The sequence below is a fragment of the Giraffa tippelskirchi genome, chromosome 4, assembly GCF_054371585.1.
Source record: "Giraffa tippelskirchi isolate mGirTip1 chromosome 4, T2T-mGirTip1v1.2.pri, whole genome shotgun sequence".
Taxonomy (NCBI): Eukaryota; Metazoa; Chordata; class Mammalia; order Artiodactyla; family Giraffidae; genus Giraffa; species Giraffa tippelskirchi.
The window spans coordinates 92,495,428-92,517,962 of NC_137278.1; the positions used below are offsets into that span (position 1 = coordinate 92,495,428).

The 22,535-nt window shown below is 51.0% G+C and overlaps 1 protein-coding gene across 1 annotated transcript; it reads right to left on the reverse strand.

The window, feature by feature from the left end:
* Positions 1–1,380: 1,380 nt before the first annotated feature.
* On the reverse strand, positions 1,381–2,883 carry POU3F3 (POU class 3 homeobox 3). Its single transcript, XM_081483249.1, has one exon. The coding sequence runs from the start codon at positions 2,881–2,883 to the stop codon at positions 1,381–1,383; it is 1,503 nt and encodes a 500-aa protein (XP_081339375.1).
* Between the last annotated feature and the right edge of the window lie 19,652 nt (positions 2,884–22,535).

A 22,535-nucleotide genomic window follows, 5' to 3' on the forward strand; every position in this document is an offset into this window, starting at 1 on the left:
CCTTATTACCTAGCAACTGTCCATATTTTCATTTCATTTTGATTTGTGCTCGTCTGAAAAAAACACGTAATACAAGATCTGGGGAAAAATAAATTACCGTTTTGCAGCAGTTCATAAGTATTCTGAATAAAATATTAAAAGAAGTCATTTAATGAAAATATAAAGCAAATATTTTTAGATCAACAACGGATCTAACAATTCTATATTGCCGTCTTTTGAAAAGTCTGTTTATTAAAACCTACCAAAAACACTGCATGGAAAGGGCAGTATTATATAAGCACATCCACAGCACCCATTCAATCAAAGTTGGCAACGGAATGAAGGCAGGAGTCCGGAGAAGTGCTGTCTTTCTAAATCCCTTGATCTGAGTCAGTCCAGAAATAAAAAATAAGAAATATTAATAAAAAAAATATTAGCGGTGGCATCATTAGGCGTCGTCCACCGGAGCGGCAGCAGATAAGGCCGGAGTTGGTGGCCAGGCCTCCCTTGGCGCACAGTCCCCCCGCCGGGGCCGGGATGTGCCGGGACCTCTCTCACTGGCCGGTGGACATCTCCTGCTCCCTTGCCCGTCCCTGTCCCTCTGCTCTCTCTTGATACTTTTATTTCCAAGGTTACTTTGACGATAGGTATTGTTTTTCTTTTGGCTTTACTATCAGTTTGTTAATTTCAGAAGCTGCGAATACATGTGTGTATATATATATATATTTCTTGTTTTCTGGAGAGTGTTCTTTTTTTTCGCCTTCCCATTTCACAGTCAATCTGTTTGTCCCCAAATGACTTCAATATGGACAAGAATCACAGGGTCCGGGAGCACAGAGTCACCCCTGATTAAACCCGGTGCCCCTGCAGGCCTTCAGGTCGCTCTCAGGAAACAAAGTTACGGTGGATCTCTCCAGGCTGGAGGGGAACCTTTGGAGAGAGGGGGTGGAAGGGAAGGGGATGCTTTAAAAAAAAAAATTTTTTTTTTTAAGAGGAGAGGACGAGGCAGGTGCTAAGTGCTATCCACCGTCGCCGTGCAGGACTTCTCAGGGTGGGAAAAACCTCGAGAGTGCAGTTTTGGTGCGCTTGGCATCTCCACCCTTCTTTAAAAAGAAAACCAAGAAAACGAAACACCACCACAGTAGAAAGAGACCTCAGGATCGCCCCTTTTTCTCCCGGTTTTGTCATCTACGTGTCTGTAAAACTGTCCGGGCATTTGTAGGCTTTGTTTGCTTGCTTCGCCCCTCCTTCCTTGGACTTCAAACAGCGTCTCCTCGGTGCGCCCCTCTCCGTTCCCCCAAGGGCGGGCAGGCCTGTCTTTGGGCGGAGGGGAGGGCGGCCCGGCCCGGCCCGGCCCGGCGCAGCAGGGGCGGCGGGGTGACAGCGGCGGCGCCTGGGCCTTCACTGCACGCTCGTCTGCAGCCCGTGGTGCGGCGGCGGCGTGTCGGCACTCACCGGGCCCACCTGCGAGTACACGTCGTCGGGCGTCTGCTGCTGGATCCCGGGCGGCGTCATGCGCTTCTCCTTCTGCCTCCGGTTGCAGAACCACACCCGCACCACCTCCTTCTCGAGCTGCAGGCTGTCGGCCAGGTTTGTGATCTCCTGCGCAGAGGGCTTGGGGCACTTGAGGAAGTGGCTCTCCAGCGCGCCCTTGACGCTCACCTCGATGGAGGTCCGCTTCTTGCGCTTGCGGCCCTGCGCCGCGATCTTGTCGATGCTCGTGGGGCTGCCGGTGCTCGAGTCCGCCTCCTCCAGCCACTTGTTGAGCAGCGGTTTGAGCTTGCACATGTTCTTGAAGCTCAGCTGCAGGGCCTCGAAGCGGCAGATGGTAGTCTGCGAGAACACGTTGCCGTACAGCGTGCCCAGTGCCAGCCCCACGTCGGCCTGCGTGAAGCCCAGCTTGATGCGCCGCTGCTTGAACTGCTTGGCGAACTGCTCCAGGTCGTCGGACGTCGGCGTGTCCTCGTCCGAGTGCGGGTCGTGGCTGTTGAGTCCGGGCCCCGCGCCGCCGCCGCCGTGGTGGGGGTGCCCCTGCGCGTGGTGCGGGTGCGGCGGGTGCGGGTGCGCGTGGTGGTGGTGGTGGTGATGGTGCTCGGCCAACTCGGGCGTGTCCCCGCGCACCAGCCCCGGGTGCACCAGGCTCTGCGCGCCGCCGCCCCCCGCGCCGCCCGCGCCGCCGCCGCCCCCCGGGCCCGGGGGCGCGCTCAGCATGCCGTTCACCGTGAAGCCCCCGGGCTGCGAGTAGAGCAGACTCTGCGGCGGCGGCTGCTGGCCGCCGGCCATGGACGGGAGATGCGCGGCGGCGGCGGCGGCGGCGGCAGCGGCGGCGGCGGCAGCAGCGGCCCCCCAGCCTCCGGGGTGGCCCTGGTGCGGCGGCGGCGGCGGCGGCGGCCCGAGGTGCGGCGGCCCGCGGTGGTGCAGGGCGGTGCCCGCGTGCAGGTCCTCGCGCCCCGCGCCGCCCTTCACGTCGGGGCCCTGCGGCGGCGGCGGCGGCGGCGGCTGCTGGGGACTGCCGGCCATGCCCACGGCGCTGCCAGACCACGGCGAGCTGGCCTCCACGGCGGCGGCGGCCGCGGCGGCGGCGGCGGCGGCGGCGTGGGGCAGCGCGGTGACCCACTGGTGCGCGTGGCTCAGCATATGGCCACCGTTGCTGGCGGCCATGGCCCCCTGCATGAAGTCGCTCTGCACCATCTTGACGGAGGCCGGGTCCCCTCGGTAGGCGCCCGAGGTCACGGCCGCGCTGCCCGGCTGCATGCCGCCACCGCCGCCCCCCGCCCCGCCGCCCCCGCCCCCCGCCCCGCCGCCCCCGCCGCCGCCGGCCCCCGCCGCGTCCGAATGGACGATGGAGCCGGCCGCTAGCAAGCTGTTCCCCGGCAGGTAGGGGTTAGAAGCTGCCGTGGCCATGCCGCTCCTCTCCCGCCACCCCACAGCCGCCACCGCCGCCGCCGCCGCCGCGCCCCCCCCCGCCTCCCGCCGCCTCCCCCCGCTCCGCCCCCGCCCCCGCCCCGGGCCCCAGCCGGCCCCGCCGCCGCCTCCGCCGCCGCCGCCGCCGCGGCAGCCGGGTGCAGCTGCAAGGCCGCTGGGCAGGGCGCGGGGGTCGTTGGCCGGCCTTGGTCAGCAGCCGCCGCCGCAGGAGCCGCGCTCCGGGGAGGGGGGCTCGCTTCTCGGCGGGGCGCGCTCCGTGGCCGCCCCCCTCAGGGGGGGTCGTGGCCGCCCCCCAGCCCCGGCGCGAGCGGCTCGCTCCAGCGGGGCTCTCCGGGAGGGGCGCGGGCCTGCGCCGGGGCTCTTCGGGCCGAGCGCACCGACCGGCGCTCCTCCTCCTCCGGTCCTCGGGCGAGCGCGGACTCTGCCCGGGGCGCAGGGCCCGGTCCACCTGCTAAGTGGCGACTTCACGGGAGGCAACAAAGAAAAGAAGCCGCTCCTTTCTGCTGGACCACAGCGCGGACGACCGGCCGCTCCTCGCCGCCTCCTCGGGAACGCCCTTTGCTCGTCTCCCCTTGGAGGAGGAAAACTTTTTTTGTCCTTGAAAGCGTGGTGGTGCTGGCCGCTCGCGTGCCGAGCGGAGACGCGGGCTCCCGCTCTCCCCCTCCGGTCCTCTCGGCTCGAGTTTGCTCTGTCCTAGGAAAACTTCTCGCGCTGGTGCATTGCTCTGAAGTTGCTATTGCCGGAGCTCTCGGTTGCCTCTGAAACAAGAGTCCTCTTTCATTCTCCTCACGACAGTCACAGTCTGATGGGACATCTTTCCTTTTGGGCAGAGAGTAGGAGGCAAATATAACAAGGAAAAAGCTGCACAGGCGAAAACACGAGGTCGCGTTTCTCTGTTACCTTGCTGCTGACGGTTGGGGTTGTTTTATTTTTTTCCCAGCAGAGGTCTGGAGAAGGATGAGGAGGAAGAAGAAGAAGAGTGCATTGGTAGAGGTGGAGGTGTGTGTGTGCATATAGGGGATCCTTGATACACAACCAACTCCAGTGGGCACGACGCACGGCGCGGAGGCTGCACCGACGGCGCGCGCGCTGGCCGTGCGGGAGCGGAGTTGCCGGGGGGGAGCTCGCCGTGCGCCCCGGTTCGCGCGCTCTCCCTCGCTCCTTCCCGCTCGCTCCTTCCCGCTCCCTCCCTCTCTCTCCTCTCTCCCTCTCTCGCTCGCCCGCTCGGCTCTGATCTGACAGTCCTCTCTCTGTCCCTCCCTCTCCGAGCGGGGACTGTCGAATGTTTACCCTCCGCCGCGAGCGCGCACCCACCACCACACTTTCCCAAACACAAGGAAGTCGAGCACCGGGGCCCCCGCTGATTGGCTACCCGCTGGGTGACTGGCAGCCCCGGAATGACTGGCTCAGGACGCGCGGCCCCCCTTCCGGCGGTTCCGATTGGTTGCTTTTTAATTTAGGCAGAGCGTCGTAGAAGCTGGAAATCTGTCGTTCCCCCTCCCTTACCCTCCCCGAGCCGCCTCCCTCCCGCTCGCCACTTTCTCCTCTCCGCCCCTCCCCCGCCGCCCCCTCCGCCACATCTTAACTCTTAGTGTCCGGCCGAGACGTTGGCCATCCCTCCTGGGCTCTGGGCAGCGCAATAGTTCTGGGGAGGCGGCGGGGGGGGTGTGGCGGGGAGAAGAAAGAGGAGAAACGGCGGGGAGGGGGACAGGCAGGGGAGGGAGGGAGTCAGAAGGAGATCGTAGAGGGAAAAATCGCGAAAAATAGCAACCTCCACAGTCCACCTGGTACTGCGTCTTGCCGCCCTCCCCTTCCCCCACCGCATCCCGGAGATTCGTACCGCGCGCGGCAAGGACGCGCCATTCACGCTAATACCTATAGGCAGCCGTGTCCCCAGCGGTTTCAAAGTTTCCTTCTCCCTTCACTGGCAGTCCCCCGTCCCTACCGAGGCGGGGGTAGGAAGAGGGAGCTCGCGGCGCCGAAAGCCCGGGTCGCAGCCACGCTCCTTGGAAATCAGCCACCGCGACTTTCCGCAGCCGCTTCGCGCCGGCGGCGGCGGCCCCCTTTGTTTAAGGTCTCGGATGCCATCGCCTGGGAGACCGGCAGCCCGGGACCGGCGCGGGGCCCGCGCGTGCGAGACGGACCGCAGCCCGCCGCGCGCTCCCCACCCCCGCCTCTCCTCCCCCGCCCCTCCGCCGGGATTCCTGCGAGGAGCGCGCGTGCCCTTGCGAGTCGGGGGTGCCCACGGGCGGCGGAGAGATCGGCCGACCTTCCCCCCTAGACACACCGTAAGTGTGTCCCCTCCCCCCCGCCCCGAGGCGTCGGGAAGCCTGCCGCAGCGGGAGCGGCCTAGGGGAGCGGGCCCCCAGCCGCGCCCTCCACCGCTCACATCGGGTGCGGGTGCGGGTGTGCGTTTCTTTATTTCCGTGCGGTGGCTGTTAGTGGTATTTCGCCTGGGCTCACTATTCTTAGGCACGGTGGGGGCTTTCTCTGTCTCTCCGGCCTCGGCTGGTCTGCGGCGCGGCTGGGGCTGGCGGCGAGGAGCGCGATCGCAGTCTAGCCCGGCGGAAAGAGTTAAGGGGGCCGGGAGGGGGGAGCGCGCGGGGTGGGCGGGAGGAGCGGGGGTGGGGGACTCGGCCGAGCGGAAACGCTGCACAGAGGAGCCTCAGCGAACCAAGAAAAAAGAGAAAGTGGCAACGAAAACAAGGGCAAATTGAACCCTCCTCGGGGATTTCCAGTGAACTAACCCGACTCGGACATTCAATAAATACATCGTCCCTAATGACTGTGCGTGCGCGTGCACCCCGCACCCTGGCCTCCCTGGACGCAGACGCGGAGCCGCCGGGGTGCTGGGGGCTGCCCTTCTCCGGCGAATAATTCCTCTGCCGCGCGCAGTTAGTTGGGGGCGGGGGGCGGGGGGCGGGTGCTCGGTTAGGTCCGAAGCTCCCCAGCTTAGCCGCAGCCTTGAAGCCCTTGCGAAGTCTCATGATGAATGGTGGTCGCGGAGCACTTGTGTGCGATGTGGTCCCTCTCCTGCATGCAGGGGGAGAGATGCCCTCCTAGGTGGGTTTTAGTGGATCCATTATTGCTAAGGTATAGACCTGAAGGGCAGCGATAACCAAACCCCAGACAGAACGGAATTTTACCTCTGCGTCCCCTTAAGGTTCCCTTTCCTATTTATGTATGCGTGTATGTATACATGGAAGATGGAACACAGATTTCATTCAATAAATCTGAGATCTCCAGGTGCAGGCGTTTGAATAGTCGGTGCCAGCACCCCGTGTTTTCCTTTCCTGCCGATTTTGCTTGGATCCGACTCAAAAACCGAGAGAGTCTCGTGGTTTTGTTTACACTGAATGGGGAGGGTAGGAACAGAGCCATGGGGCCCCTTTCATTAATATACAGTGAGGATTTTGTCTAAATTACCGCTATGAATTTCACAGTACATGCTTTCAAAAGCAGTCTCAGGTGGCCTGCTGAAACGGGAGAGCGCCTCCGCAAACACATCCACTTTCTTTCTTTTCAAGGAGGGTATGTGCGCGTACGGGAAGCCCCCCAAAACGCCACGCTCCTCGAAATCAGAAATGCACTTCTGTTGCGAGCTGGGTCCCCTCGGTCCTCCGCCTCCGCGTACTTAGTTCTCCAGTCGCTCCCCAGCCCCACCCATCCGCCCCCTCCCTCTGCCGAGTGTGATTGTTTTGTCTGGAAAAAAAAAATCCAAAGTATATAACAAGGGGAGAACAGTTAGTGCTGACTTTCATTTGCATACATTTTCATATATTTTGGTGAAAATAATAGACGAGTGGAGAGCCGGGCTTAGAGGAGTCAGAGGAGAGAGAAGACTGAGGAGGTACCGCTTCTGGGGAGTTGAGAGTATGTCTTTTCCCCCCACCAGTCATCTTATTTATTTTTTTTAAATAAAACTTCTTCCTTTATTTTAAAATCTAATCCTGGAAGTTTGCTCGGTAAGTGCTTTCATTTTCTTTCCTTGCGTTCTCGTTTCTGCCCTTCCTTTTCGTTTTCGGTAGGCTCTCTTAGGCTTGGGGGCTTATTTTCAAGGCTTGGGACGAGAGAGGGCTCGCGGGCAGCTGTTTTGAAGGAAGGAAGAGGAACAGTGTTGGGGGGAGAGTTCAAAAACCCAGCCCTCCGAAAATATTACATAAAAGGTGGACTCCTTCCAGGGATCGCCACAGCAAGGCACTTTACGTTTTTTTTTTTTTCCTCTGGGGAGGAGGAGGAGAGTGCTATTAATTTTAATTGTTGATTGTTAGGGAAAAAGGAAGGCCCAGAAAAGAAGTGATGATGAAGCACGCAGTAGCATACATATTTCTTGCTTTTGGATTTTTTTTCCCCCCCAGAAAATCTGGACTAGAGGGGAAGAAGCCCCTTTTCTACAGCTAATGCTGATGTGTTGAACTCCGTGTGCCTGCCTGGGATTGGGGTGGGGGATTCCTGCTGGGAGAAGAGGGGTGGAGTGGGGGGGGGCTTGGCAAAGGGAGGGCAGAGAGGTGGAGAAGAAGGAGCAGGGGAGGAAGAAGAGGCAGGAAGTCGGTGCCCCCCTGGTTATCGCCGCGTCTGGCTAGCAGGCGGCAAACTGCAGACTTTCACCTCGGTAGTGAAAGTCCATCAGAAAGAGGGTGATCAATCAAAACTAACCAGGACACCCTACACTTTATTCCCAAGGGAGGCTGGAGCTTTAGTGGTTTACTGTGTTTGCTATTCTTGACAGCTGCCCTTGCTTCTCCCCACCCCACCCCCTTGCCTCTGGTCCCTGGCTTTTAGTAAAAATGAAGGGTACAGTTACTTGCTAGTTGCAGATAATTAGAGAAAATTGGATGGTGGAATTAGCTAGGCCAAGTCCAAACCCGTGTGAGCACCTTACTTTAGTGAAATAGGCTGGAGAGGATGCTAAAAGATTCTTGGTTTTGTTATTTTCAGAGGAAATCGAGCCTCTGGGGTGGTGGTGGTGGTGGGGTAGTAGCATCAAATAGCTGGAATATGATTGCACTTTTGTCTCCAGAACACCTTGCAATTGGAAATTTGTAATTTCTCTGGAAACAGTTGATGCCAGATCAATGAAATGGTTTGTCAGGAGGGAGGAAGAGTTTTCAGTTGGGGAGGGGTAAGGATCGCCAGTTTTCCACTCCCTGTTTGCGTGCTTGGCAGCGTCGCTTTTGACTGAGGTTAACTCTCTGTGCTCCATTGGACCAGATGCCATATAGAGCTGCTCCCTGAAGATCATTTGTTTCCTTGATGGGGAACATTTCTGAGCAGAGCATATTGGTTGCCATAGAGAGAGAAAGAAAAGGAAGAACACTGGCCACATTAAGCTATATGTTTGTGCACTGGGCTTTAGATAAAAGGACCGTGGCTCAGCCAAAGAGAAGAAGCCAAGCTAGAGATTTCTAGCGCCACCAAAACTAGCTTTATTTTGTTTTGGACTTTTACAGTTGAAACATATAAGCTAATTTTATTGGTTGTTGTTAATTTTATATGACACGGTTTACTGAACAAAATAAACTTTGGAAGTGCTCAGGAGTCGCAATCTTGACTTGTCAGCAGGGGGCGCACTGACTCGTCTTAGGTACGCTGTAAAATGTAGCTGTTTTCAAAAGCTAAACTTGCCAAATGCACAAATGGTCCCTACCTTTCTATGCATGTTCACAACCAGGAGCGAATTCACTGCATAACACAGGGCCTTAAAATAGGGGGACAATGACCGCCCCATCTCCCACTCAGCCCCGTCTGTGAAATGGCCTGGGAAAGGAAAACCGGCTTAAAACAGTATTCCTCCATGTCTTTCTGTGAAGAGGATATAAGTATGGAAAACAGAGTTGGGCAGTGAAAGCAGAAACGCTTCGCAAAATTCTTAGGGGCATGCGGTAACCTACTCCACAGGTCACCTTTCAGGTTGTATTTTTGGGGAAACAGTCAAGAAGAGAAAGATGTATTCTAAAGGTATTATCTATTAAATGGTGAACGGTCTTCAACTTGAGGCAGGCTTTGACTTCTAAATAAAACCCCAGCTCCTGGAGACTTAGTCTAGGCTTCCTGGATCTCTTTTACTCCATTCGATATATAAAGGCGCCTTTAAATCTTGGCACCTCCTCTGATTGAGGCAAGATTCTGAATTTATCCTTGAAGGTCTTGTTAGGGAAAAGGAAATACGAAATAGCCGATGGTAAGAGGTCACTGTGGGCTTGAAACTTTTTAGTACAATACGACTTAACACAGTTGCAGAAAAGTTTTCACAGAGCTCAGGGTTTCTGCTTAGAGATTTTTAGATACAGCCAAGGAAGACTGAACTTTATTGTGGTGAAGGATGAAAAGATTCGAGGAAAACTTCCTAAAATAGTGAAGGGCAAATGCTACCCAGTTCTGAGGAATTAGTCAGTTTGTCACTAACAGTTTCCCCAAGGAGATTTGGAAAGGGGAGCTGTGAGTGACTGGAAGTGAGAAGCTGGTTTCCACGGTTCAGCAGCTCCTGGCACCTGTGTGTCATGGAGCCTGGAGGAAGGGCTCTGGGCTGGGGGCTCTGCAGGAGGGGGAGAGACACCTTATTCTTTCGAACTTGACTCTAAGCCAGCCAGGATCCAGCCAGAAGTTCTTCTTTGAAACTAACTTGCGAAAGTAAAGGTTTGGGTGTAAGTGGTATTTCATCTAGGAGGGTTGGAAATTATGTGAGTAACATATGCAAGGGAGCACATTGAAAAAGATTTTAATTCCAGGATTTTTATCCGACAGCTCTAACATTTAGAGTCAGGAAATGTACAGGCAGGTTTGTGCAAATAGCACAAAGTAGAAAATGGAAGAAACTGTGTAATCTGAACCCAAACATTGCTTTTTCTTCAGCTGTCTGGACATTTCAGACAAAAGATTTCTGGGGGAGAGCCACAGGCGCTAGACCAGTGCCTCAAAGCTTTAGGTTACTTTGCATGCCCTGAGCTGCTGAATGCATTTTTTTAAATTACTAAGGAAAAAGGCAAGTTTTCTATTTAGCCGGGCATTTTGCAAAACAATGGTTAAAGACTCAGTACATATTTGTAGCATAATTTTCGGTATCACTTTTCAGGAGATCTGGGATGTTCCTATCTTGACTGCTGCGTACATTCGTTTTTTGCAAAGTTACTTTTAAAAAAAGCCTGTAAGAAAAAAAAAACCTTGTTTCTCATGATATCTACATTCTTAGGTTATCTAAAGTAAAAGAAATAGAAAATAATAATTCTGGGTAAAGCAACAAGTTAATTCGAGAACTGGCATATTAGAGACCATGTTAACATTCTGTAACGACTTGGAGGTGAAAACAATCAAGCTGGATATGAATTAAGATCCAAAGAGCCGGGCCAAGCTACAGACTTTTAATTGTTGGGGATGGTGCAATTGCTTTTGCCAAATGAGAGAATGAAGAACACTACCTGGGTCAAGTGTACAAAATACAAAGTGGGTATTTACTCACTTGCTCCCATTTGAGAGCAATAAAGTGCTCCTTCCGATACCGAGGCAGTGTAGAAGCACACTGCCATTTGCCATTAGCATTTACAAATTAAAATGTTCTACGTACTCTCTACCCACACTGTGTGCTGTATACAAAGGAAGGGGTTCTTCAACAGTAGCTTTTAGGTGGAGAAGAGCATTTGTCGCCTGGCTTGGTGGTGGGTGAGTTATTTCTCCATCTTGCTAAGTTTTTGGAAGCGTCCCAATGGCTCCCCCTCGTTCTTCTTCGTATCGCTTTGATAACTGACTAATCTGATCTGTAGGAAAGGAGCAAGCACTTGGTTTTCTTAGACGGGGTGGAAGGAGCAATGATCAAGTCAGACACTGTGCTCTCTCACCCTAAAGTAAGAAGCTTTTCTTCTGATGCGTATAGGAAAGCTTTAAACTACAGACTATCTCAGATTGTGGGACCTAAGTTAAGAAGATATGATAAGTTGGCAGTCGAGTGTATGCTTTAAAAATAACCCATTTCCCACAGTTTGCCCACGGTAGCTGCATTCATGCACCTGACAAGTCTGGTAATGAAAGCTACCAATCGCTAGGGAAGCCGTGGCTGACACTACATGATGGACTATTCTGGCCTGTCCCCCTTCAACCCTCGCCCCCACAATGTTCTTCTTAGAATTTAAATTCGCAGGGCTAGGTAACTGAGAGCCCAGCTGATGGACTGGAGTTACGATGATGATTTATTAACAAAAACATGTGGGTAGGTCTAGCTAGAAAAATATTCCAAGGTCAACGTGGTGTTTTTGTGTCTGTGTTTTGAAAAACAAAATATTAACTCAGCTTTGCCAGCGGGGGTGATTGGATTTCCCCCCCCCAAGTTTGTGGCCTTAACAGAAATAATTCTCTTTCTTGAGGACACCCTTGGCCCAGAACCCCCCAAATTCCCTATACAACTTCTCCTGAGTTGGAACTAGGTAGTCCCCTGATGGATGAGTCTTTGTGGCTTACTAGGAAACAATTCTTGCACTTGGATGCCTCTGGGTGGGTTTTTTTTTTAATTCGATTTTTTGACACTTGAACTTAGCTATTGTCTGAGGAGCTGGGTGCAGATCACAGCTCATCAGGCTGGAGGCTGCTCTTTTGGGCATTTTCCCCAAATGCTGCTTCTGTAGCCTGTTCTCTCCTGTGAATATGAAAACTCCCACTTCACTGCCCTGCTCCCTCCCTATCCTGGACCACCAGCCTTAGGGGGTCTTCAAGAAAGGTCGGCTGTTTTGTTCACTTTTAGAATACAGTTCCAGTCCTCACTGGTATCTGTTAGTTCAGATACTCCTTGGTTTGCAGCAATGTAATTTCAGCCGTGAAATATCTGGCAAAGAGACTTTGGTAGTAGAACTTGCTCACGGTAGCTTCATGCAAACTGGGGCTGGTTAGTCCCCAGTTAAAAGTTTTGTGTCTGCTTACAGTTTTGAAGGCCCACCTCCTCCCCCCAGATTTCGAGGTAGGGAGCTTGGTTGCCCAGGAGAGCCTAAGGGGAGGAACCCAAGCTTACAGTGCTGCTGGACAGACGTCAGATTTTAATATTATATCAGAGTGCAGAAAACCTCCGGAAGTCAAGACATGTATGGTCCAAATGGCTTAGGCTGTGTTCCCTTTATTTGAAATCCACATCGCAGAAATTAAACAAGTAAAAATTCACTTGGAAAAACAGTGACGATTAAAGTCTCCTAAACCTGAAAAACTCTAGGATGTCAGCGCTGGGATCTGGCAAGCGACTCCTTTCCAGGGTTAGGAAGCCAGACTGGGGCGTTCCCTAGGAAGGTTCGCCTTGGGGGCCTCTCTTCCCGGCGGCAAGGTACCCCTGCCGCCCCCTGCTGTGATGTGCGACCCTGCGAAGCCGCTTCTCTGGCAAGGGGAGAGGCTTGTGGGGGTCCCAAGGCCAAGCTCCGCTTCCTTAGACTGCATTTTATTTTATTGAGAGCACTGTTTGCATAATAAAATGAAGGGGACCCACTACTCCCCTTTTCTCCATAAACACTGTCCTCAAGGACTTTGAGACTGTTATCTGAACACCCAGAGAGGCCTTCAGAAGTCGAATTAGCCTTGCTTTTCTATGGAAAAAGAAAAATGGAAAGCGATTAAAAGCAAAAGGGCCGGGGAGAAAGAGAAGGGTAGGAGCAGGGTGGGGGAGAAAGCGAGAGGGACGGAGAAGAGCCGATCCAGCCGCACTGGGGGGAGAGCGTCCAGAACGGGTGCGGGATGGAGAGTAGGGAAACGCTGAGTCACCCTAACCGGTCACCGGGGACACCGCGGCGACCTGCCGCAGCCCGGGGAGGGCTGGGCATCTCCTTAGAGGCCTCCTTCCCGCCGCCGCCGCCGCCGCCGGCGGAGCCTGGCCGTGGAGCTCGGCACCGCCCGCCCTCCTTTGTCACCGGCTCGGTGCGCGGCCGCGAGCTCCCGCGGTGGGCTTTGTTCTGGCGGAGCGGGGTAGGACCCCTCGCCCCGCCGCGCCCCCGCCCTCCGCGAGCTGGGGATGGTGGGGGTGGGGACCGGGCGCCTAAGACGGGGACTCGAGGAGCGTCGGCGGGCATCTCGGAGCCCGTGATTTCTTCCTTCGCTCCTTTCGTAATTGAGCTGTTCTCCTTTGGGGCGGGGGCCGGGCGGCGCCGGAGGAAGGGGAGCGGGAAGGGGGCGCCCGCTCTCGGCCAGCCGCAGCGGCGAGCGCAGGTCCCCGCGCATCCACATTGTGTGCGTGTGTGCACTGCCAGAGGGGTGCGGGCGTCTAGGAAGGAGGGGAGCCGCTGAGGCTCGGCCCCGGGTTCCAGGTTTCTGGCAGCGGTGGGGCGCCTCGGGTTGGCGCTTGGTTCTCCCCTAAGACCTGCTCTCAAAGTGCTTGGGGGCCGCGCGTGGGCGCTGTGGACGCACCCTGGGTCCGGGGGCTGCCCACGCGGAGCGCGCAGATTCCCCGGTCGCCGAGGCCTGTGGCTGTGGACAAAGAGGCAGACGGTCGGAGAGAGCGGAGGGCAGGCTCGCACAGGATCCAGGCGCGCACCCACCGAGAGTACCTCTCCAGGAGCCCCCGCGCCTCGGAGCCCCGGGGCTTTGCTTCTGAAAAGTTCGCCCCTCGCAGAGCCCGCTCCCTCCTCTCACCCTTGCATTTAGCAAACGGCGTGGGATCGCGTGTTACCTTCTTCCTCGCCGCCCCCAAAGGTGTGGGCCAGATTGCAAGAGTTGCAGCTCTGTCATTGTTTGTCAAACAGGCCCTTTCTCCTGGGAGAGGGGCGAGGGGCATGTGGCAGATCCTGGGCCAGGATTACATTAATCAAAGCATTATTTCCCCAGAGAAGCCCAGCACAAATGAGAGTAAATCCTAATAAAATTGGATCGCGGAGAAATGGTACGCTTTAAGTAATCTGGGCTGTCTGATAACAATCTCACATTTATAAGATGTGGGTGGGTCTTAAAAAAAAATCTGCACACCTTTGGCCTTGGCTGCTGGGTCCAGATCGGAACGGGGGACAGTCCTCACCCCGAGCTCAGCTGAACATCTGGAGTGAGAAAGGGACGTGGGCACCCCTGGAGTTCGAGGCTCCGCTCCGAAGGCACTCTCGGCCCGGGCGCCCCCCTGGAGCATCTGCAGGGGCCCTGGACCTCCCCCCTCCCCGTGCCCTGCGAGGACGTAGCTCCGTTCCTCTGGGATCGTGACCCCATCGTCCGTCTCCAGCGACGCCGCAGGGCGCGCGTTTCCCGCGGGTCGCGGCGCGGAGCCCACCAGGCGGTCGGCGGGACTGCCAGGTTTCTCCGGCTCCCGGTCCAGCCGGGCCAGGGAAAGGGGTGACTGCCGGGGACGCCGGGGGTGCTGCTGGCTGGCGACGCTTCTGGTGCTTTCGGGTTGTCCCAGCCTGGCAGCAGGCTCGCGCTTCTTCCGCCTCCGTCCCTCGGGTGGTAGAAAACTTTCCGAAGCCCCCGCGCGGCCAAGCCAGAGAGACAAGCTCCCCTTTCCACCCCGAGCTCCGAGCAGGCAGGTGGAGCCCACCGGCCAGGAGGTGGGCTCCCCGGCAGCGCCCATGCCTCCTCCTGCCGCGCGACCCGAGAGCGGGCTAGGCGGTGACAAGTGTGAGAGCGCCGTCACCCGTGGGCGAGCATCAGCCTCCCGGCTCCGCGCACCTTCCGGGGACGCGGGGCCGAGCCTGCTTCGGCGCCTGCTACCCGGCCCCTCCTCCGCGCCCGAGGCCAAGGCCCCGCGAGCGGCGCCCCCTGCAGGCCGGCGCCGGACGAGCCCAGGAGACCGGGCCGCGTGGGGTTCACGCGCTGCCCACGGCCGCGCCGGGCCCGGCGGCTGCGGAGGGGGGACGGCAGGAGGACGGCGAGGGGCGCGCCCGGCCACTCTTCCCCGGCCTTCCTCCCGGCTCCTGGCCCCTCTACGGTTGGCGCCTGGCAACCACCACTGGAACCCGCGGCCCAGCGCCTTGTTCCCGGCACGCTGGCTCCGGAGGCCGGGGAGCAGGGCAGTACCCGGCACCGGGGGGACCTCCCTGCGGAGGAGAGCGGCTCGGAGCGGCGTACGGGCGGGTGTGCGTGCGTGTGAGGGATCGGTATGTGTGTCTGGGTGTGTGTGAGTGCGGTGTGCGTGATCGGTATGTGTGTGCGCCCGTGTGTGCACGTGCGGGGTGTGTGTCCCGGTATGTGTGGGTGCGGCGTGCGTGATCGGTGTGTGTGTCGGGGGTGTGTGCAGTGTGCGTGTATGCGTGCGTTGGGGGTGTGTGCGCTCTTGCGGAGTGTGTGTCCGAGTCAGTAGGTGTGCTTGCCGCATGCGTGATCGGTGTGTGTGTGTGTGTGTGTGTGTGCGCGCGCGCGATGTGTGCATTGGGGGTGTGTGCACGCGTGTGCGCGCTTGCGGGGTGTGCGTGTGCGCGGGCGGCGTGCGTGGGCGTGCGGTGCGCGCGCAGGGCAGGGCAGGGCAGGAGGTGGTGAAGAATGCGCTGGTGCAGCCTTGAGATGTAAATCTGCCGCCTAGAGCTCCCCCGCCCCCACGCAGGTGACTCCATCCTCGCCTTCATCCCTTCTGAGACCGGCGAGATCCCTCTTGGGGTCCCAGGATGTTCACGGATCCCCAGACTCACATGAGCTGGGGGAGCCCAAAAGGGACAGTGTTCGCTGAGAAGTGCGGCCGAGATCCTTCCCAGGCTCCCGCTTGCCCTTGAGACTGGGTTTCAGGGGCTTGGGTATCTGCTTCCTCTCGGATCTTGGCCTTGAAGAGGGCTTGCGTGGAGGGTGTTTTTATGTTTGGAAGCATAGAGTAGAAGTAGGAACCAGTTGAAAAATCACTTTTTAAGCCGGCCAGTTTGCTGGCTCCTTTCCAGTGATGGGAAAAATTTTTTGGGGGGTGAAGAGTGAAGACACCCACACCTTTTCAGTTCTGAAATAATGACTCCCCCTTCCTCCAGTCTCTGATTTCCATAATTTCATACAAAAGAGGGCTGTCAGTTATCTCTTATTAGAAAAGAGAAAAGCAGACTAATAGAAGAAATCTTGGGCCAAATGAAATTCCTCCTACTTACGAGGTTAACCAGCCCCATCCAGATTGTTCAACTCTCAAGGGAGAACACAAGGCAGGAAGAATTCAGAAAAAGGCTAAATATTTCTCTCCATCACTGAATATGAACCCAATTGCCCGACTGTATTTTTGATAACATGACTTTCAGAGGATCCTAAAAATAAACTTTATAAATACTTTTAGTGTCCTCTTTTTGTCCTAATGTGTGCACCTAAGGATTTTCAATAATTTGGAAATACTGGTGGTATATATTTTTTGTTTCTTGGATTTAGGTGGACATTAGGTGGTTTAACGCTCAGTGGCAATTCATTGTAAGACCTCCTATTCTGGAGAAAGTCCCTAAGTAAAATTTGCACACACTTACCTCCAAAGACCCTCACCTACCAGTATCATCATACTATCTGTCACTCCTTTTTTATAAGATATTGTATAGACAGCTAAATTTTAGTAAAGAATGTTAATAGTAAAATGTCAGTGTTTAACTAGGTGAACTTTGTTTCTTGGAATCAAAGTTTAGCTTTTCTTTGAATTATTTATCAAGATGTTTGCCCATAGGCCTTCCTAAGAGAAGGACAAGGTAGGGGGTGGGCAACCACTAATTTATTTAAAGCATATGTAGACGTAAGATTAAAAAACTAGCCTTTTGGAAAACAGTAATAACTAAACCATGTCTATAAACACCCACCTTGGGGACTGTGAAAAAAGGAAACCTAATTACTCTCATAGAAAACAGCCTCAGTGAACAGTTAACTAAAATATTGTATGGCAGTCCCCCGAAAGCTCCTCCTCCCCTTCAGTATAAGACCCTTTGGTAATATACACATATTTATACATGATGTAAATATACATATGCACGAGGGTAGATGTTTATGTACATAACATAACAAAATATATACATACCCCAACTGAATACATTTGCATATAACATGCCCATGTGTAATATACCAAACTTCTATGATTAACAATACATTCTATCACAGATAGTCCTAAAATAAGAGAAAGAGTAAATGTTATCCCTATTGAAAACAAATTTAAAATTTCTTTTGAAATCTAAATTGTGCTAGCCCTAGATGACACCGTAAGAGTCAGTAGAAAAAATCCATGCACTATATTAATATTTTCAGCATGCTCCCTTTCAAAACACTACAAAAAACTCATTTTGCATAAATAAAAAAGGCATCATACTTAAAAATTTAAAATATAAACATTCTATCTAAATTCAGGTACTTTTCATCTTTTCCCCCCTGCAAATGAAATGCTATTGTCTTATGACAGAAATTAAATTCGGCATGCAGTGAAAAAGAACATTAGTTTATTTTTCATCCTGCTGTAAAGAAAACATTTTTAAAGTAGTTTAATTCTGTAGACCTTTCTATCATTAAAAGACATTCACTAGTCTAGTGATAATTCGAAATGGGAAAGCAAGTTGGAGGCACATATTTATCCTTGAGATGATTTGTGTAATATGGGTTGGCATGTTACTTATTTGCTTCTTTTTAGATATTATTTTGAATTTTTATATTTTCAAAGACTTTTTTTTAATTAAAATGAATACATTGGCAAGACTCCAAGTGCTCCTTCACACTGAGCAAATGTAAAGAAACATTATACATTAATGTTATGGTTGAAGGGTTATTTGTTCTCATTGATAAAAAGAATCAGAATGATAAAGTTTTGAAATTTTCTTTAAGACTATGATAGAAGGAGCTCTCTCGAGTGAGTTATTTTTACTGATATTACAAATTATTTTATCAGCTTTTCTATGTTTATGTAAATGTGTATTTCTTTACTGAAAATATATATACGGTGTTTATGATGGCATTTATTCCCACATGTAATTTATTGCTTGTTTATTTCAGAGTATTTCAAAGATTGATGCCTCATCCTTGGTATCTAAATATTAGTGACGAGCTTGGGAAAATAAAAATCAGTTTAGTCCAAGTGCTGTTTTGAGGTTTGTTTTTTAATCTGTTAAAAATTTGAAGTTAAAATGATGGAAATATCATAAATGAAAAAAAATTTTTAAGAAGAATATTGTTGAAAAAAGTAAAAGAATTTTACTCTAGATGGGGTTTTAAATCAACTGTAAGCGTAAGTTAGGCTTTTATTTTAGAAAGATTTCTACATGATAGTGTGGTTTGGTCAGAAAAGACACATGCTACATAATGATCTAAAATTGAACAATGTGTATTCAAAAATTTGGATAAAGAGTCATTCACTCCGAAAGTGTAAAAGCATCTTTTCTGTCGATTTAATTAATGAAGTGAGTAAAGGACTGTTTTAGTAAGCTCAAGTTACATATATAGAAAGATTTGTAAGAATAAATACTTTGGTGTTCTGTGGCCGAAAAGCAGACAGAACTATAACATAGCAAATACAACTCTCCAGAAGGTAGGCATCCAAGATGCAATTTTAAAAAAATTTGTCAGTTACAGCAACGAGGGAAAAGAGCTTATTAACTCAGGGCAACTATAAAATGTTGACAGATATCAAGTTTCATAGCCAACCAGGCTCTTAGAAAACTGCTCGGATATTTGTGGAGACCAACTTATTCTGTGAAAGCAGTTTTCGAAGTGAATTATTTTCTTAATAGTCTCACATTTAAACTCCAGCTTCATGGACTAGCCATCTTCTTCCTCCCTCCACTCCTTCCCCCCTCCCTCTCTGCCTTTTCTTTCTCTCTCCCCCACTTTGCCTTTTTTCAAGTCTGTGAGCATTGGGTGAGTCTGCTTTAGTGAGGTTCTGAGGGACCTCTGGGGGGACAGTTTCAGGTACTCAGCCTCACTGTTTAGACACCATCAGTGACACACACTGAGGTGAGCTGCATCTATGCTTTCTCAAAACCTTATTCTCTTTCCTCATCTAACTGCTCTCATCTTTTAAAGAGAGAACTAGGCAATGTCTACCAAAGGCAAAATAAGTGAGAGAATTTAACTAATTATTTGAAGAATTCAGGCATTGCTGCACAACCTTCTGCCTAGCTATTAAAAAAAAAAAGAAAGAAGAGCGAGTGAAATTTGAGTAGTCTAGACTGGCTATCTATAATGATTAAATTTGTAAGCTAGCAACAGATTCTGGAAGGTCTTGCCTGATTCTTCATTGTACTGACTAGGAGTGATAGAACACACTCCTGAATGGACCTCAAGGTGAGACAGTTACTAGATAAATAAATAAAAAGAGAGGAGGGGCCCCTCTTTAACTAAATAAAAAGAGAGGAGGGGCCTGACTTACCAGGTTTGGTGGAGTGCATTGATGGAAGTTATTAGATAATTGTTCACCTTTCTACTTAGCCCCATGAGAGGAGACACACACACGTATTATAAAATACATTAAATTAATGTTAAATAGCCCAACTGGGATTGCTGAAGTTATTTACATTTAGCAGTGGATTAAAATGTTAGCATTATACATTTAATGAATTAGAATCCTGTATGCTTGGACTTGGAAACATGTGCTGAACACATTTTCAAGGGTCTTGTAGGGAGGACAATTTTCTCAGTGTAATTTTAATTCAAAGGTGTCATTTCTTTACCCTTATGTGAGGGACAAAAATATGACAGGACAATATTATAAATTGTAGGTGGTAATTAGGCCCATAGACTATTTTAAAATAGTCTTTGGTAAAGTAGGATAAGGTTGAGCATGATTTGGGTTCAGCTTAAAGAACATTAGTAAATCTTAATGATAGGCAATGTTTAAAAAGATTTCTAGTGGCAAGTATTATTTTAAAAATAGCACCTAGAATTTGTATTCATAAACTTTGCTTTCTTTCTCAAAAGTTCCTGGAAAATTATGGAACTAGTTTTTTTTGCATTCATCTAATTAAACTACTGAAGTATTATTATTCTAACACATAAAGCTACTCCAAGAACAAATAATGTGTGCTGGGCGGAAAAAAAATATTACTGATTTCGTGTTTGCTATAATATCAGGATGGAGTGGCTAGGTGAAAACTGTGGGCAAGTAATACTTCATATTTATTTATAAAGTTGTTTTATTACTCAAACTGAAATTGTTTATTAATGTTAATCCTAGAAAAAGTGTGATGATCTTTTGAAATTTTTCATGATTCCTATTTCTAGATGCACATAAAAATAAGGAAATACTTAGAGTGTTAGTGTTTGCTTGCACAAAAATTAAACATCTAGAAAAATTTAATGAATAAGTGAAGGAGATGTAGCAACTGGACAGTTAAACACAAGGCTGTACTTTTGCTATTTCCAGTTACTAGTCATCGTACTCTTTTCTCCCCCCTTGAGCCTCTCAAAACTTACACAACGTGGAATTGTTGCAGAATCACTAATTAGTCTTTACCCCAGACCCCTTTCAATAAAATGATGCCATCCACAGAAGATTTATGGCAAAACAAGATAATAGACTTATTATTAGGAAGTTCTCCTGTCATAAGAATTTACAAGATTTTTTGGGAAATAATACCTCTAGGGATGGCTATTTTGCTTCTTTCTTTTCTTGTTTTAGAGTCAGGGCCTAATTCTCCACGTTGGCCATTGATCACGGTGCAGACTGCTGAGAGGTAGCCATGCAATTTCTTTATCTTTCACCTGCAAATTACACACATTATTTTGCAGCTCAAAATAAGCATTCCCAATGAGTTGCATTCAGTAAATGTCTTTCACAGCATTAGTACAGAACTGAGGTACAAAAGAATATTAATCTAATACATTCCAAAATTCAAATACTTGTGATTAATAAGCATTATTATCTATAAATAAGGCCCTAATGATACTTTGGCAGTGTTGTAAACACAAGAATCAGAGGCAATTATTGTCATTATTGTTCGGCAAGTACTTCCCATGAATACCAAGCGGGTATCGCTGTCCAGCTACTTGGCAAGTAAGGTTCCCATAAAGAAACAGCTGTTGGCCAATCAGGACTGGCTACTATTTACTGCCCTTAACTCAAAATGCAGGGTCCTTAAAGAAAGGAAAAGAAAAAAAACAAAAAAACCCAAGACATCCAAAGAGTTTTGACGCGATTAAAAAATAAATACCCTTTCTAATAAATATAAAAGCATCGTGAAAATAATGCTATTGTGAAACTCTGACTTTGGTGAGTTGGATACATTAGCAACCATTGTGTTCGCCGGAAGGAAAGGTCTCATTTGTGAGTCACTAGGCCCAGGGTGGTGGACTTTCCTGGAAGCAAAATCAGTGGACGACAAAACATAAATGCAGCAACACGAATTATCCTTTTTTTTTTTCTTTTAACGTTCCTCAGGCTGCACAGAGCTTACCCCTGTCTATTAAACAGAATCAACCCACCAGACCTTGCTCTCATGTGTGTGTGTGGGGTGAGAGTGGGGGACCCCTTGTAGTACGAGTAAAGCAAGTTCCTCATGTTCATAGGAAACTGGGCACAGTTTCCCACATGCTCTCTGCCCTCTGGGTCTTAGCAGGCAATTCTGGACCAGCTTGGGCTGTGTGCAAGAACTACTTTTGCTTGCAGTCTCAGTAAATTCAATAGCACTGGTTAGCAGCTAAACTGGTTTTTCTGAGAGGGGCAAAAAGTTTCATATTGATTTTCCTAAGGGATACACTCATGAAGCATCAAATATAGAGTTGTCTATTTTAAAATTTTCTTTCGCCAAGCCTTATGCTTTAAAGATGTGATAGGTACACAGTAGGGGTTGGGAAAGCATTGAGTTGGCCTCCCAGGGCATTGGAGAAACCTAGGAGTGTTGGGGTGGCAGTGGGCAGGTGATGCTGGGAAGGAACCCTTGTTGGCTGTCCACTGGTGGGCGGATGTGGTCTTTGTGAAGCCCACTGAAGGGGGATGAGATTTTAGAGTACCGACTCCCCCATACCCAACCTGACAGACCCCTTGCTGGATCACTTCAAGAGTGATGGGGTTTTCTCCTCTTGTCCTCAGGAAACTGAGACAGCAGTAGGAATGCCATTGTTCTCCCCCTCTACTGGGCCATGGAGAGTGACCACCTCTGAGATTTCCCTCTGACTCCCTCTGAAAATATTCTTGCCACCCGTGGCCTGGGCTTTGTCATGGAGGCAAGGTGGCCATGCTTGCAGAGCCACTGATGATGGGAGACAATGGATTCTAACCCAGGTCTTGGGCACCTTCTTCCCTCTCTTCCATTTTGAACTCCTCTGCATGGCCTGGAGGGTGGATGGTCCACCAGGATTCAGCAGTGTGTGCTCAATCTGGGTTAGAGAAGATGAGAGGAAAGTCAAATCTTTTTTCATTTCCAAGCATAAAGACTCAAAAGAGAATTTTCATGACAATAACAGCAGCAGTAATAATAATGACGACCACATTTTACTATGGGCTTACCACATACCAAGTATTGAAACACGCATCTTGTGTGTTTTGTCCTTGTTAAGCCTTTAAACACCCCATGAAGTGCATCGTGTATCCCAGTTTGACAGGTGAGCCAACTGAGGCTTCCAGAGGCTGAGTCACCTGCTGAATGTCAAGTGGTGGTACCCAAGTCTGAACTTCAGTCACCTGTCTTGGAGAGAGTGTGCTTTAACCAGCGATGCTTTACTGCTTTGCAAATTCTGAGACTCTGCTGCTTTCTCCCCGTTTTGAAGATCCCCAGCTGTCCCCCCTTTAGGGCCATCTCTGTGCTTGCAAAGCAGCCCTGTGACAATTGTGACTG

What these genes read in the sequence shown, in the direction of transcription:
- POU3F3 (XM_081483249.1), bottom strand. Translation starts at nt 2,883, where the DNA reads ATGGCCACGGCAGCTTCTAACCCCTACCTGCCGGGGAACAGCTTGCTA.